Here is a 16,647-nt window from a genome sequence, read left to right on the forward strand (position 1 = left end):
TTTGGGAGTTTTATCATCTGGGGCTCAGGGATATCTTCCTGAAGTTAAAGCATAAGCTATTATACTTCACCTTAAAACGTGTCATAATAGCCGGGCGTGGTAGCGCACGCTTGTAATCCCCACGCTTGGGAGGTGGAGACAGGAGGATCATGCAGGTTGGAAGCCAGCCTCGCTGGCTTAAGAGACCCTGTTTCCAAATAAAAATATAAAATAGGTCTGAGAGTGTAGCCTGGAGGTAGAAGGGTTTCCAGGAACCCCAGTACCACACACACACATACACACACACACACACACACACACACACACACATACAAAAGTGTCATATTACTTGGAAGTCCTTTTTGGATTTGGATAATGGAATATAATGCCCTTGTAATTACTGCTGCATAGTATTTTTTAGGCCTTCCAAATGTCTTCCAGTTTTAAGTGGGGCCTAAAGAAAAAGAGCTCTTCACTAAGTCACAGTTGCTTTTTATGTTATTGTACCCTTCCCACTTGGAATCCATGATCTAGTAGATCTGATGATGTTTAATGTCTATCATAGATAAGACTGTATAACTGGAAAGCCCAATAGAAGAGGCACAGTATCTATTCTCCATTTTAAGATAAACCTCTGGCATGAAGAAAACCATGGGTCTTTGTAGAGAACCATGAGACATGAAGTGACTATGTAATTTGAACAGTCCTCAGCTTATTGGGGAATATATGTGCTCATATTCATTGAGTTCTAACATTATATGGGAGAAATGGCAGATTCAGGAGGTCACCATTGTGCTCTCCAAAGACATGAATAAATTAGATGTGTCGGAAGCCCAGAATTTCATCTGTTGCAACAATCTGTTTCTTTTAACTTACACATTACCATCTCCTGGGATAGGAGAGGAATACTTAAAATCAACTGACAGAGAAGGGAAGAATTCAGAGAGTTTTGATGACTCACTGACACTAGTTGAATACAGACTCCTACTCAGTTATATCTCCACTTAGGGGTGACCCTGAATGGCCATGGTAAGAAAATCCTCACAGTAGATAGAGCCAAAAGTAGTATTGATTGTGCATTTTGTATAGAGTGGCACAATAGTTAAAAATCCATAAAAAAATGCTTCCACTTGGAAAATTTAAAACTCTTCATTGAACAACTATCAGGGAAAATATAAGATCAGAATTTAAGGACATTTAAACTTTAACAATAGTGAGATACTACATATTAGGATCTATAAAAATAAATGACTATTATAAGTGATGTAAAGCCTTTAATATATCAGTAAAAGTTGTAAATTAAAATATAAAAATTGAATATTAAATACAAAAAAGCTAGGAAAAAGAACAAAAATAAAGCAAAAAGAAGCAGAAGAGACAAAAGGATTGCAAGTTTGAGGCCAACCTCAGCAATTTAGTGAGACCTGTTTCAAAATAAAGAGGGCTGTGGGTTGTAGCTCAGAGGTAGAATGCTCCTAGGTCAGTCCCATGTATCAAAAACAACAACAACAACAACAACAACAACAACAACAAAAACAAAAAAGAACAAAAAAACCCACCCCCCAAAAAAAGAAGAGACATATAAAGGTAAAAGCAGATTTTGAGTTCTTTTGATTTTAAACTATCTTAAAATCAACATGCTATTTCATTAAATAAAACTTAAAGCATGCAAACTAACATCTGACTTAAAATAGAGAGAAAATAAAGCTACACTAAATAATAAGCATGGGGGATGTGTGCTAAAATAAGAAAAAATACTAAGCATTTAAATGATTATATAACTCTAAGCATATATACTTAAAAACCTAGTTAACAATAGGCAATTTCTCAAAGAAATTATCAATACTGAAATCAATAGAGACAAAGTTTAAGAAATGAGTTATTAAATTATTATATCTATCCCAAAACATCAGACACAAATGGCTTTAGAGTGGAATTTTGTTAAATTTTTAAATATTAGATCATTCCAGTGCTATAAACTGTCAAGAATAACCATTGCTAAACTATAGCCAGTGGAACAAGTTTGGTGTGCCCTTGTTATTATAAAATTTATTGTAGTCTATATAGTTTGGAAAGCTTAAAATATTTACTCTCTATCCCATAGTAAGGAATGGCATCAGTAAGATGGTAGAGTAGGAAGCCTGGACCTTCTAGTCACAAACACAGAGATTCAGCACAATTCATATATGGATTTCCTTGGTAAAAAAAAAAAAAATAAGAAACTAAATGAAAGGTTTCTGCACCTTAGGAGAACATGAAACCAGATTCATCAAAGTCAATAAGGAGATTCAGTTTACTGAATCTAAATCACCAGATATCCTGCCCCTGATACAGTGCTTTATGATTAGAAAGAGATCCCTTATTCCCAGCTTCACCCAGGCTGGGAGGGGCTTTGATTATTCATGAGCACCTCATTTTTTCCACAAGGGCTCTCCAGAAGACTGCTTTCTGTCTTGCTAGTCTTGACAAAGTATTGACGAGTCTGAGGCAGTCTAAGAGCCCAAGGGGAACAGAAGCAGCAACTTAAGCTTTAAACACCATTTGTTCTCCCACATGTTTAGCACAGAGAGAGTAGATATAAAAAAAAATCCCAGCTCTTAGCTTGATTCTTGGAATGGAAGGAGTTGGTCTCTGTGTTTAATGCTCTAACTTTTCTGGAGATTCTGAATGAACTAGTATCTGTCTCACAAGACTTGAATCTTTGATGGGTCTGATACAGTTTGGTTGCTTGGGGAGAGCGAAGGTGATAATTTACATACTATATCTACCTTATCTGACTCAACAGAGTGAGCAGGCAGAAAACACATTTGCTCGCTTCTTCATAGAATGGGATAAATTTGTAGAGACTCGGAGTCTCTGTCCAGGCTCATTGGTAAGAGGTCATTAGGGAAGTCTAAGAGATTTGTTTGCTTTATCTAACACATAGATGCCAACACAGAGAGTCAAGTAAAATTAAGAAATGACAAAAATATTCCAAATAAATATACTTCTCCTGAGACCAACTCTAATGAAACATTTACTTGCTTTACCTGACAGTTTAAAAATAACTTTTATAAGCCAGGCGTGGTGGCACATGCTTGTAATCCCTGCGCTTGGGAAGCGGAGATAAGAGGATCACAAAGGTTCGAAGCCAGCCACACTAGCTTACGAGACCCTGTTGCAAAAAAAAAAAAAAAGTATAAAACAGGTCTGGGAGTGTAGCTCAGAGGTAGAAGGGTTTCCAGGAACCCCAGTACCACCAAAAAAAAAAAAAAAAAAAAAACTTTTACAAAGGTTCTAATTTAGTCAATAAAACAATGGATGAACAAAATGAGAATTTCAACAAAGAGAAAATATGTGAAAGTCCCAAACAGAAATCATGAAGCTGAGGAAAATAACTGAAAAATTCACGAGATAAAATAAAGAATCAGAAGATCTGAAAACAGGTCATTGGAAGTAATTTATTCAGAGAAGCAAAAAAAAAAAAAAGAAAGAAAAATAGCAAATGAACCTTATGAGAGATATGGGATATCATCAAATGGGCCAATATAGTAATTATAGAAATCTCAGAAGGAGAAGAAATACAAATCCAGAAAACTATTCAAATAAATAATTGCTAAAAACTCCAAAATTGGAAGAGACTGTAAATCCAGTTTTAAGAAGCCAAAAGGATATTAAATACAATAAACCTAAAGAAATCTACACTGGGACACCTTATAATAAATTGTCAAAAATAAAAGACAAAGAATTTTGAAAGAAACAAGAGAAAAACAACATGTAAGTGAATATATAGTTATATATAAATGAATCCCCATAAGATTATCTAGTATTTTTTAGAATGAACATGGTAAAACCAGAGAGTAGAGTAATGTATTCAGGAGATAAAACACCCTAACCAAGAGTACCATACCCAACAAACCAGCCCTTCAAAAAAAAAAAAAAGATAAAGACTTACCCAGACAAAAACTGAGGAAGTTTGTGTCATGACTAGATTTTGTGTCATGACTAGATTTTCTTTAGAAGAAATGCTCAAGTGTACTTCAAGTTGGAGCAAAAAAAAAAAAGTTGCTTATGGCAACACAGCAGCAAAAGAAATTCTGCCAACAAACTGAATAATCTAGAAGAAATGAATAAATTTCTAGTAACATATAACCTGACAAGGCAGATCATAAGTAGAATGTCTGAATATATCTGTAACCAATGTGGAGATTGAGTTAGTGACCAAAAATCTAACAAAAGCCCAGGACCAGATGGCCTCACTAGTGAATTTTACCAAGCACTTAAAGAAGACTTACACCAAAATCTCTCAAATTGTTCTAAAAACAATGAAAGGAAGGAATCCTATAATTCTTACTTGCAGAGGCTAGCATTACTCTGACATAAAAGCTGCACAAGAAAAGAAAACTGCAGGTGATCACCTATAATAAATATGGATGCAAAATTTCTCAACAAATACTAGCAAAATCAATTCAACAGCATATAAAAATGATCATATACCATCACCAGGTGGGATTTATCTCTGGAATACAAAAATGATTCAACATATGAAAACTATACTTTTATATTTCACATATTTCACAAGTTTACAATAATCTATATACTTTTGGCCTAAAAACATACATTGACCAATGAAATGGAACACAGCCAAAAAAGAAAAAAATTCCACAGTACAGTAAACTGACTTTGACAGTGCCGAGGACATACAATAGAGAGTCAGTCAACAGGTGGATTTGGAAAACTGAATAGTAACATATAAAATAATGTAATTGTATCTTTATATTTTACTAGAAAAATCAAAATGAAAACTTAAAAAACAAAAGCTTAAACTGGGTATGGTGGCCCACACTTATAATCCCAGTATTTGGAAGACTGAGACAGAAGGATCACAGTTGGTGGCCAGCTTCAGCTACTTAGTGAGACCTTGTTTCAAAGTAAAGAAGAAAAAATAGATCTGGGGTGTAGTTAAGAGGTAGAATGCCCCTGGCTTCCATCTCCAGTACTGCAAAATAGTAATAATAATAATAATGATAATAAGTAAATAAATAAAAACTTAAATTGTAAAAAAAAAAGCCTAGAAGAAAACAGAGATGAAAACTTCATGACATTGATATTGACAATGAATTTATGAGTATGACACCAAAGCACAGGAAACATAAAGGCAAACAAGTAGGACATGAAACCAAAAACCTGAACTGTAAAGGAAATAAAAGAGTGAAAAGGCAACATACAGAATGGGAAAAAGTTATCTGTAAGCCATATGTCTAATAGAAGGTTAATCTCCAAGATATATAAAGAACTCTTATAAATCAATAATAAAGAACCTAATAATCTGATTTAAAATAGACATAGAGCTTAAATAGATATTTTTCCACAAAAAAAATCAGTGGTCCATAGATATGTGAAAAATGTGAAATGTCACTAATTATTAGAGAAATTCAAATCAAAGCTGCAATGAGATATTACTTCACATCTGCCATATGACTATTTTTAAAAGAAAACAATGGTTGACACCTTTTGGATAGGGGAAAACTAAAACATATTTAGTAGGAATACAGAATGACTCAACTACTTTGGAGCATATTATGGAAGTTCCTAAAAAACACACCAAAAAAACTTAAAAATAGAACTATATATAGTCCAACGATTCAACATGTGGGTATATATCCAAAAGAATTGAAATCAAAATCTAAAGAAGTATGTACTCCTATGTTCATTGTAACTCTCTTCAAAATTCCCAAGATGTGGAAACAACTAAATGGCTAGTAACGAATAGATAAAGAAAGTGTGATGTGTGCATGCAATGAAACACTCTTTGGTCTTTTTGTAAAAAAAAGGAGCCCCATTAAGATGTATAACTAAAATGCACCAATAAAAAAATTTTTTTTAAAGATTCTGCAATGTGTGACAATGTAGCTAAGTCCTTAGAACATTATGTTAACTGAAATAAACAGTCACAGAAAAGAAATACTGTATAATTCAACTCATATGAGATATCTAAAATTGTAAAGTTCATAGAATAAGGTTTATGAAGGTTGATAGGGATTCGGGAAGATAGAAATGGAGAGACACTAATCTATGAACTTAAAATGCAGTCAAATAAGATGAATAAGCTCTAGAAATCTGCTGTACAACATTGCACCTATAATCAACAAATTATATCTTATGAATCCATTAATAGAATAAATCTAATATTAAATGTATTTACTATGAGTAGAAAATTTTAAATTATTAGCAGGCAGAATCCAATAGTACAGTTAAAAAGATATACTTTGACAAATGATATTTTATTCCAGGCAGACTAGGATTAATAACTGACAGGGGATTCAAATAACAGTTATAAAACACAGTTATTTTAACTGTAATTGAAATGATATAAACTCTAAAAGATGAAGAATTTTGGCAGATAAGTTGAAATATAGAATAAAATAACTATAAATAGATGAAGAGAGAATTAGTAACCTGGAATGTAGGTTAGAAGAAAAAAGCCAAACTAAACCAAGGTGAAACAAAAGCATAAAGAGAATTGGAGACACAAAAATGTGTAATTGAGATGTGACAGTAGCAATATTTGAAGAACTAATGGACTATAATCTTCCAAAACTATTGTAAATCAAGATGTACTCTAGAAAAAAAAATATGTACTCTAGACTAAAAGCAGACTTAATAAAAAGTTCACCTAAGCAGAACCAGGCATAATTGCAATACTTGAGGGGATGAGACAAGAGGATCACAAGTTTAAGACCAGGCCCAGCAATTTAGCAAGACCCTGTTTCAAAATAAAAAGAGATGGGAATGTAGCTCAGAGGTAGAATGCTTCCTGGGTTTAATCTTCAGTAATCTCCCCAAACCCCCAAAAAGTTCACCTAAGCAAATCAAAGACAAAAAATCTCCAATGTAGTCAAAGCATAAGAAAAAATTTAAAAACACCTAACAATAGACATCTTAACGTAAAAATAGAAATTTCCCAGAGTCTAGAGAAAAAAGTAATTGCCAAACTACCTATACAGATTCTTTATTGTACAAAAACATCCTTAAAAACATGTCATCAGATTAAAGTGTCTTCAGCAAGCAAATCTGCAATAATTCATTAACAGCAGATATACACTAAAGAAAAACTAAAAGATTAAGAAAATAAAATTCATTTTGCTAAGTGAGATCAGCTAGTCTTGGAAATTCAAGGGTCCCATCTCTCAAATGTAGACACCAAAGTGAAAATAGGAAACAAAGAGAATTCAGATAAATGAGGAAAGAGAACAGTAGAATAAAGAAAGGGATTTAGAGAGGGAAGTAGGGAGAACAAAAAAAGGAGGCTTGATGAAGGAAATAGTTCTAGTGTTATATCTATCTATAGAGGTCTCGTTCACAATCTCACTAACTTGTTATGGGAAACAGGAGGTGGGACAGCAACGGAATCTAGAGGGAATCATACTAATTGCTGTATGCTTGTATGTTTGAATCACATCAAACCTCACTATGATGTAAAACTATAGTACACCAATAAAAATTTTTAAAAAGACAATTTAAATTGCAGTACTGAATTTATATCTGAAAATTTGCTCTACTCTCTTAATGATCTTTTATCTGTAGTTTATGTTTTTCTTTTCTACGAGGGCAGTATTTTTTTTTAATTTTTTTAACAATTTTTTTATTGAACATAAATAGTATACATTTACACTATATTTGGTGCCTCTGCCCCCACCCCCGTTTTCCCTTCCCCCCTCCCACCAATGGTTGTCCAGGTTAACCATGTCTTATTCATAATTTTACACATGTTCAGGTGTAGACCCTCATTAATCAAGATCGGCCTTCCTCCTCTCCTATCTTACCATCCAAACTTAGCTAGTATTTCCCCTTCAATATCTGGAATCCCACTGGTATCCTTTGTGTTTCCTAGTTTGGGCATATTAGAGGGAACATATGTACCTTCTCCTTCTGTGCTTGGCTGATCTCACTTAACATAATGTTCTCCAGGGCTTTCCATCTTCTTGCAACTGATATAATTTTGTTCTTCTTTATGGCTGAATAGAATTCCATTGTGTATATTTCCCAGAGTTTTGCTATCCATTCATCTGTTGATGGTGATCTGGGTTGGTTCCATATTTTGGCTATTACAAATTGTGCTGCTATGAACATAGGTATGCATATGTTGCTGTATTTCTCTGAATTCAACCCCTTTGGAAAGATACCCAGGAGTGGTATAGCTGGATCATATGGTGGATCTATTCCCACCTTTCTTAGGAATCTCCACACAGATCTCCATAGTGGTTGAACTAGTTTGCATTCCCACCAACAGTGTAAAAGAGTTCCTCTTTCCCCACACCCTCACCAGCATTTGTTGTTGTTTGATTTCTTTATGCTTGCCACTCTGACTGGGGTTAGATGGAGTCTTAGTGTAGTTTTGATTTGCATCTCCCTGATGGCCAGTGATGAAGAACATCTTTTCATGTATCTATTAGCCCTTTGTATCTCTTCTTTTGTGAAGTGTCTATTTAGTTCATTTGCCCATTTCTTGATTGGGTTGTTTGTTTTGCTAGTGTAGAGTCTTTTGAGCTCTTTGTATATTCTGGATATTAGCCCCCTGTCAGAATGGTGGCTGGTAAAGATCCTTTCCCATTCTGTCGGCTTCCTCTTTAGGTTATTGATAGTTTCCTTTGATGAGAAGAAACTTTTTAGTTTGATACTATCCCACTTGTTTATTCTTGCTTTAATTTCCTAAGCTTTGGAGGTTTTGTTGAGAAAGTTACTGCCTATGCTAATTAATATGTTGTAGTGTTGAACCTATGCTCTCCTCTACTAACTTCACAGTCTAAGGTCTAATTTCTAAGTCTTTGATCCATCTTGAGTTGATTCCTGTGTTTGGTGAGATATAGGGGTTTAGATTCATCTTTTTACAAATGGTTAGCCAGTTTTCCCATCACCACTTGTTGAAGTCTGTCTTTTCTCCAGCGTATGTGTTTGGCCCCTTTGTCAAAGATTAATTGACTAAAGATGTGTGGGTTTGTTTCTGTATCTTCTATTCTAATCCACTGGTCAGTATATCTGTTATTTTTTTTTATTGGTGCAATGTATTCATACATCATAATGGTACAAAGAAAATACTTTTGTAGACATACATGCACACATTGCCCAGTTAGCCCCTCCTCGATCCCCACCCCATTCCCTCCCCATCCCTCCTTCCCATGCTTGGCTTAGTGGTTGACATCTAGCTTTATAGCAATTTATCCAATATTAACGATGATAATCTCACAAAACAGTTTCATTTGTCTAATACCAAGCTTTTGATGACTAAAAGATAACAGTTCAATATTTCTTTTTGCTTTCTTTCTTACCAGAGAATATTTTTTCTTTTCTTTTATTTTTTTTTAGGTGAAGCTATCATACATTTATTTATTTATTTTTCAGAAAAATCTATCCTGTTATGGAATATGGACTCTAGATACCCAAAACAATCTCGAAGAAGAACAAAGCTAGAAGATGTATATTTTCTGATTTCAAACCATATAAAGCTACAATAATTGAAACAGTGTAGTACTGTTCTAAAGGCAGATATATAAGCTATTGGAGTTAAATAAGAGCTTAGAGATAAATTCTTCCATATAATGTCAAGTTATTTTTGACAAGGTTTCCATGAACATTTGGTGGAGGAAATAATAATCTTTTAACTAAATATTGTTGAAAAATAATAATTACGTGGAAAAGAATAAAATTGGACCCTTACCTAATACATATACAAATATTAACTCAAAATAGAGAAAAGACCTAAATATAAATCTTAATACTATAAACTTTTAGAAGAAAATCTGGGTAATAAAACCTCACAACATTGAAATTGGCAGTGACTTCTTGGATATGATTTCAATTGCACAGGCAACAGAAGAGTATACAAACTCCCTAAAAGATAAAAAAAATTGTATATCCAAAGACAATGTAAACAGAGTTAAAAGTTACTGATAGAATGGGATAAAATATTTCCAAATGCTATATCTGAATGTATATTAATATTCCAACCAGAAATCCTAAAAATAGCAACAATAAAAGCAAACAATACAATTTAGAGATAGGTAAAAGACTAACATAAATAATGAATCTCCACAGATAACCAATCTTAGTTGTCTGTTGGATGGAAAATCTTATTTCTCTGGTTCTAGTGTGTGTTACCTATTTCTTCTTTGTAGTTAATCTCTTTGAGTATTTTCTCTAGTGCTGGTTTTGAAGACATAAATTCCTTCAGTTTCTGTTTGTCGTGGAAGCTTCCTATTTCCCCATCTAATTTGATAGAAAGTTTTGCTGGGTAGGAAATTTTTGGCTGGAAGTTGTTTTCTTTCAAAGGAGACTTGGAACCTCCCACTGCGGTCCTGTGCAGATACTATGTCTCGATGGATTTTCCTGTGTCTCTGGAAATTCTAACTGGGCTAGCTGGTGTGGTCCCAAGATGTACCCTGGGCAAAGGGTTGCTGGTTCCTGGATGCCCACACTGCCAGATCTCTGCCAGCTCCAAGAGTGTAGGCTGGGTGTGCTGCTATTACTGGACCCAGGTGTGAGTGGGTGCAGCTGCCTAGTGCTTGCTGCTATGCTTCTCCACAATGCATTGGGCTGTGTTTTAGACTAGAACTGAGTATCAGGCTGCCGGGTGGGCGGGAACTTCCAGTGATGGGCCAGGGGCGCGGGATAGGTGCACAAGTGTCTGAGGGGCACAGGCGCTGCGAGGTGTCCAGCAATGATCTCTGCCTCCCGCGGGCCGTAGAAGCTGGGGGCCCGAGGAGATCTCACGGGCTCACAGAGCTTTCGCAGCCTGGAAAGCAGGCCTCTGGCAAGGTGGGTGTCTGGGCTCCAGGGGTGGGCGGGGGCTAGGCACACAAGGTAGGCTCCGATTTAGGGGTAGTGGTGGCACAGGCACTGACTACTAGCGGGGGTCCGGGGCGCAGACAGGGTGCGCGAGGACAGTGCTGGGTTCTGAGGTGTGGGACAGATGGCCCGGGCCAGTGCTGGGCCTGGGGCGCATGCTAGTACCCGCACTTTCCCTGGACGCACTCAGGTACCTGGCTTCCTTGGTCCAGGGGTCCATGGAAGTCTCTGTGCTGTTGTGATCCAGTCGCTGGTGAGCACACAGAATTCTGACGTGGGTGCTGCTCGCTGCTTAAGATGAGGCTGCATGTCCTTTTTCAGTCTTGGATTATCTTGCCGCGGTGATTTCAGTCAGGGCTCTGGAGTGCAGTTCTCAGGAGTGCAGTTTGGGTGGGCAGGCAGCCTGTGCCAGTAGCCTGCCAGTGGGGGTCCCCATTGTATCTGCAGTAGGTCTGGCGCCCGATCTTTGTTCTTCTTCTTCTTCGAGTTCAGAGTTTCCGCAGGGGTACCTGGATCTGTTTTGGTTCCTGGGATGTATTTATTTTGTTGATTAAGACACTGCTATCTAAGTAGTTGAACTTTATTTGTTTCAGCTACTGAGAAGTGCTGTGTCCCTCAGTCGCCATTTTGAATCCCCTCCCCATCAATAGCATTTTAGAATAAGACTTTATTACAACTTAGGATTCAAATTTGAAAGGATTATATTATTTATTTTTAAGTGCTATTTTCCAAACTCTTTAAATTTACAAACTCTTTTCCCATAGTCTCCTTACATTCAATAGAAATTGGTTTTATTATTTATCATTTTCTTTGGTATGTAAAAAGAATTGATCTTAGTATGGCATACATAACTTTATATGAATTTTATTTCAGGAAATATCATTTATGCAAATATATAATTTTGACATTTTTATTTAGCAATTCATTAAACATCCCAGTTCATCTTGACTTCTTTCCCATTTTTAATTTCTTCTGATTTTTATACCTACTTTTATAGCATGTGATATATTTATATGCTTCTCAATTCTTTAGAATGAGGCAGAGTTCATTGGTAAATGTTTATATTGAAACAAAGCTTATTTGTCATTTTAAATGGTTTTAGTTGATATAAAATTATACATATTTAGGGCTGGGATGTAGCTTCAGTGGCAAAGCACCTGCTTTTTAGGTGTGGCACTCTACATTTGATCTCCAGTTCCAAAAGGACAAAAACACTGTACATATATGTGGAATATCATCTGATATTTCAATTCACATCAGGATAAGCCTATCTCATCATTTCTTTGTAATAAAAAATTTTAATATAGTAAATATGTATTTAAATTCTAGAAATGTTTGTATTATATATAAACAATGTTATAGTATATGGTATGATTTTTATTTAATAAATATTATTTATTTGAACCAAAAATTAGTATCAGAATTAAGAAAATAAAATTTAAAGAAAAATTAACAAAATGGTTGTTTTATTGTTTTCCAGCTGCTAATAGGTTATGAAAATGGTACCGTAGTATTCTGGGACTTGAAATCTAAAAGAGCAGAACTGAGACTTTATTATGATGAGGTAAGTAATTTCAACTAAAATAATTGAAAAGCGTTTTATGACTTTGTGTTATTTTTCAAATTTTAATCTGTATATATATTTAATATGTACTAAATATATATTCAATTTCTGAGAAACTACTTGGTTCTGACCCATTGTCTCACTTTCTTTTGTTAGTCGCACAAATATATTTTGATCCCTGGGAAAGTCCCTGGTTCTTATGATCCAGTGTGTCACACTCTCTTGTTATTTGCATAGGTTTCAACTCTGAATTATTTTCCTTCTGAGTGGGAATTCTGCCTTGCCTGCCAATTTTTTAGTCCCTTTTGGGGCATTTTTAAATTTTTATGTATATTTATTTATTTATTATTTTTTTGTAATCATACATCACTTTGGAATACAAGACTTGAGAGGATATACAAGCACATATCATCCAATAATCCCTCATCCAATCCCCATCCCATTCCCGCCCCCTCCGTCGATCCCATGCTTAATTGGTAATTATCTTTGATATATTTGTTTATGCACCTCATGAGTTTTAAAGAGATTCCATCCTCCCCCACCCCCTCCCCTCTGATTGGTCACCTTAATTGCTTCTCAAAAGGGCCTTTTCTACTACTTGACCTCCTCCTGTTACCCCTTTCCTCCTAGTTCTTGCTAATTAGGGGAAGCATCTGGATTTTATTTTCTGTGCTATTTCTATGTGCATGCCGCATTGCAAGTTCTGATCCCACTCTTGACGGCCCCAGTAGTGACCTGGCCACCCAGGGGACTCTTATCCCGACCTCGCTAGCTTCAGCACCAGCTTTGCCTCATGGGAGGCCCCAATCCTGGCCTCGCTGGCCCCCGCACAGAACTAACCCCTCGGCTGGCTCCGCTCCCAGCCTCAGAGGCCCCAGCACCAGCCTAGCCTCATGATAGGCTCCAATCCCAGCCTCGCTGACCCTGGCACCGGCCTAAGCACTCGGCAAGCTCCTATCCTGGTCTCGCAAGTCCTAGCTCCATCCCTGCCTCATGGCAGTTTCTGATACCAGCCTCGCTGGCCCTAGCACTGGCCTTACCCCTTGGCAGAGTCCAATCCCAGCCTCGGAGGTCCCAGAACTGGTCTTGCCTCATGGCAGGCTCTGATCCCAACCTTGCTGGCTCTGGCACCGGCCTAACTCCTCAGCTGGCGCCGATCCCTGCCTCGGAGGCCTCAGTAGCGGCCTTGCCTCATGGCAGGCTCTGAACCTGGCCTCCTTGGCCCTGGCACTGACCTCACCCCTCTGAAGACTCCAGTCCCGGCCTTGGAGGCCCCAGCACTGGCTATACCTCAAGGCAGACTCCAATCCTGGCCTCACTGGCCCCAGCACTGGTCTAACCCCTTGGCAGGCTCCTATCCAGGCCTCAGAGGCCCTAGCACCAGCTTTGCCTCACAGCAGGCTCCGATCCTGGCTTCGATGGCCCCAGCACTGGCCTAATCCCTCAGCAGGCTCCGATCCTGGCCTCGGAGGCCTCAGCATCGGCCTTGCCTCACAGCAGGCTTCTATCCCGGCCTCACTGGCTCTGGCATTGGCCTAACACATCAGCTGGCTCCAATCCCGACCTCGGAGGCCCTCACACCAGCCTTGTCTCACAGCAGGCTCTGATCCCAGCCTCGCTGGCCCCGGCACTGGCCTAAACCCTTGCCAGTCTCCGATCCTGGCTTTGGAGGCCCCAGGACCGACCTTGCCTCATGGCATGCTCCGATCCCGGCCTCGCTGGCCCTGACATTGACCTAACCCCTTGGCAGACTCCAATTGCAGCCTCAGAGGCCCCATCACCTGCCTTGCCTTACAGCAGGCTCCAATCTGAGCCCCCTCTTCACCCAGCAGGTTGTCCCACGTTCCCGAGGTGCGTGGTGGTAGTATTCCACCTCTGAGCTAATTTCTTCAAAAGTTCCAGGTGTATTACGTCAGATCTCTGCCTCCCCTGAGTACCTGATGCTGCCAATGTGACTGTCTCCACCATTTCAAATCTTTCCCAAGCTCTTTTCTCATACCACATAATATCCAGTGTTCCTGTAGCATTTGACCCTTGGGGTAATTTCTTCAGAGGATCAGGGTGGGTTGGATCAGATGTCTGCCTCTCCCAAAGACAAGTCTCCACTGCCATCTCGGCCACTGCTGCCACCACCGCCTTCCTCATAGGTCTCCACTAGACTCTCTCCTTACAGGTGATGTCCAGGATTCTTAAAGATGTAGAGAAGCCTCAGTCCTCCTTCACAGGGAATTCTTCCAAAAGTTCCAGATCAGATCTATATGTTTTGTCTGCATCTCCAATATTCTAGCTGCTGCCTCAGCCATCTTAACCCCTCTTGAATATTTTTCTTTTCCCTTTTTTTTTTTTAAATAAGAGAAGAGAGTATGTGTGGTTTGGGGAGGATGTGGGATCAGGCACTCGGTAATGATGGAAGTTTTTTTTCCTTCCGGGTGTGTGGAGTGGGGGTTGTCTAAGGGTGCCCTGCCCACACCCGCCCACGCACCCAGGGTCGGGCCTGGCAGCCCGGACCTTAGGGTCCTTCCAGGTGGGGAGGGGGTCACCTAAGGTTGCCCTGCCAGTGCCTGCCACCCGCCTAGGGTTGGGGCCTGGCTGCCGGGGCCCCTTTTAGGGCATTTTATGTACTTTGGTTCCTGTTACTTATGCTATATCCCCAATTTTGTCTTAACTTTTTTCCTCCAGGTTACGTTCTTATTTTTGCCTCATTGTCCTTAAGTTCCCTAAAGACTCTGTTCACATCCTCCTTAGAAAATTCATTTTCTGTAGCAAAATATTTGTGAGTTTGAAATGTCTTATCTTTTACTACTTGCCTCCTTAGAGATTTTTGTAAATAACAAGAAATGAGGTCTGATAAAAAGTTTTATACATAATTGAAATTAGATTAATTTTTTTAATGTAGAAGACCAACAAACTCCCAATTTTCAAGATATAGTCTCCCAGTTGAAACTTTTAGTTCCAAGATTGATTCCAGACTTTATTTTCCACTTCAGAAGAAGCTGATGTGAAGATAGAAAAGCTGGAAGAAAAATGTGAAATCAGGGGGAATTACTTCTTGTAGCTGTTAAAAAAAAAAAAAAAGGTGAACCTCCATACTATTACATGGGGGTAGTGATAGGGTGACAGACTAGAAGCAAGCTGCAGGTTGCAGTTCCTCTGCAGGTGGGAATTGCAGTAGCTGGAGAACAGCTCTGCAGTGAGATGGGTTACTGAGGGAAGATCCTGAGGGTTTACTATTAGACTATGAGAGCCTCAAAGATTCTAATTACTAGAACAGAGAGTGAAAAAGAAGTCACCACAAAGGGGAAAAATGATAGTGTTTTGAAGCAAGATGGTGAACTAGAGTGGGAAAAAAATATACATTTCTCTGTCCCAGCTCAGTGCAGGTGGCTAGTCACTGCCTCTATGCCCATATACATGTAGAAGGCATGATACTGAGACTTGAACATTTCCCACAACACCCAAGCCTGATGCATTCCAAACCTTGAAGTACCTAAAATGGATTTCTTCTTAAAAACTTTGCCAGTGAGGAATTCTAGTATTGTTAAAGTTATTTGTTGATTTCACTGGCATTGTCTTCTTTATTGATTTGATTTGATTCCTTTCATTATTTTTATTATATAATTTTATACAACTATTTTCTTCTCTCTTAAAATTAATTTGATTTATTTTGTTTACTCCTTTCTCATTTTTATTTTCTTCCTATTTTCTCTCTCTTCACTTACACATTCTTTTCTTTTTTTCTCTCTTTTTTATTGGTACATTATATTCATACATCATATTGGGGTAAAAAACTTGTGTGTACAGACATGTACACATCATTGATTTAACCCCTACCCAATTCCCACCCCATTCCCTCCTCGTCCCTCCTTCCCTTGCTCTGCTTAGGGGTTGACTTCAATATGTTTAAGTACATTGTGTGTTTTAGAGATTTTCCTCTTCCCCCCTCCTTTCTCCTCCTTTAGGTTGCCTGGTTTGCTCCTCTAGGATTTCCTTTTTCATTTAGAGTCCCTCCTATGACCCATTTCTCCCTAACTCTCACATATTAGGGAAAGCATCTGATTTCTTATTTTTTGTGACTGACTAATCTCACTTAGCATAATGTCCTTCAGTTCCATCCATTTCCCTGAAAATGATGTAATTAAGGTTTTTTAATGGCTGAGTAAAATTCCATTGTGTACATATCCCACAGTTTTGTAATCCATTCATCTGTTGATGGACATCTTGGCTGGTTCCATAGTTTGGCTATGGTGAATTGTGCAGCTATGAACATAGATACACATGCA

The 16,647-nt window shown here is 38.0% G+C and overlaps 1 protein-coding gene across 4 annotated transcripts in view; it reads left to right on the top strand.

Annotated features, from left to right (window-relative positions):
• The window catches only part of STXBP5L (syntaxin binding protein 5L), a gene marked incomplete at both ends in the record, with an annotated part of 294,065 nt that overhangs the window by 120,413 nt on the left and 157,005 nt on the right, over nt 1-16,647 (top strand). For all 4 annotated transcript variants that reach the window (XM_080695519.1, XM_080695521.1, XM_080695520.1 and 1 more), the window contains one exon: nt 12,284-12,367. In XM_080695519.1, coding sequence (XP_080551645.1) covers nt 12,284-12,367 — 84 coding nt within the window. The remainder of the gene's footprint in view (nt 1-12,283; nt 12,368-16,647) is intronic.

Source organism: Muscardinus avellanarius (genome assembly GCF_963383645.1).
Source record: "Muscardinus avellanarius genome assembly, chromosome: 5".
Classification (NCBI taxonomy): domain Eukaryota; kingdom Metazoa; phylum Chordata; class Mammalia; order Rodentia; family Gliridae; genus Muscardinus; species Muscardinus avellanarius.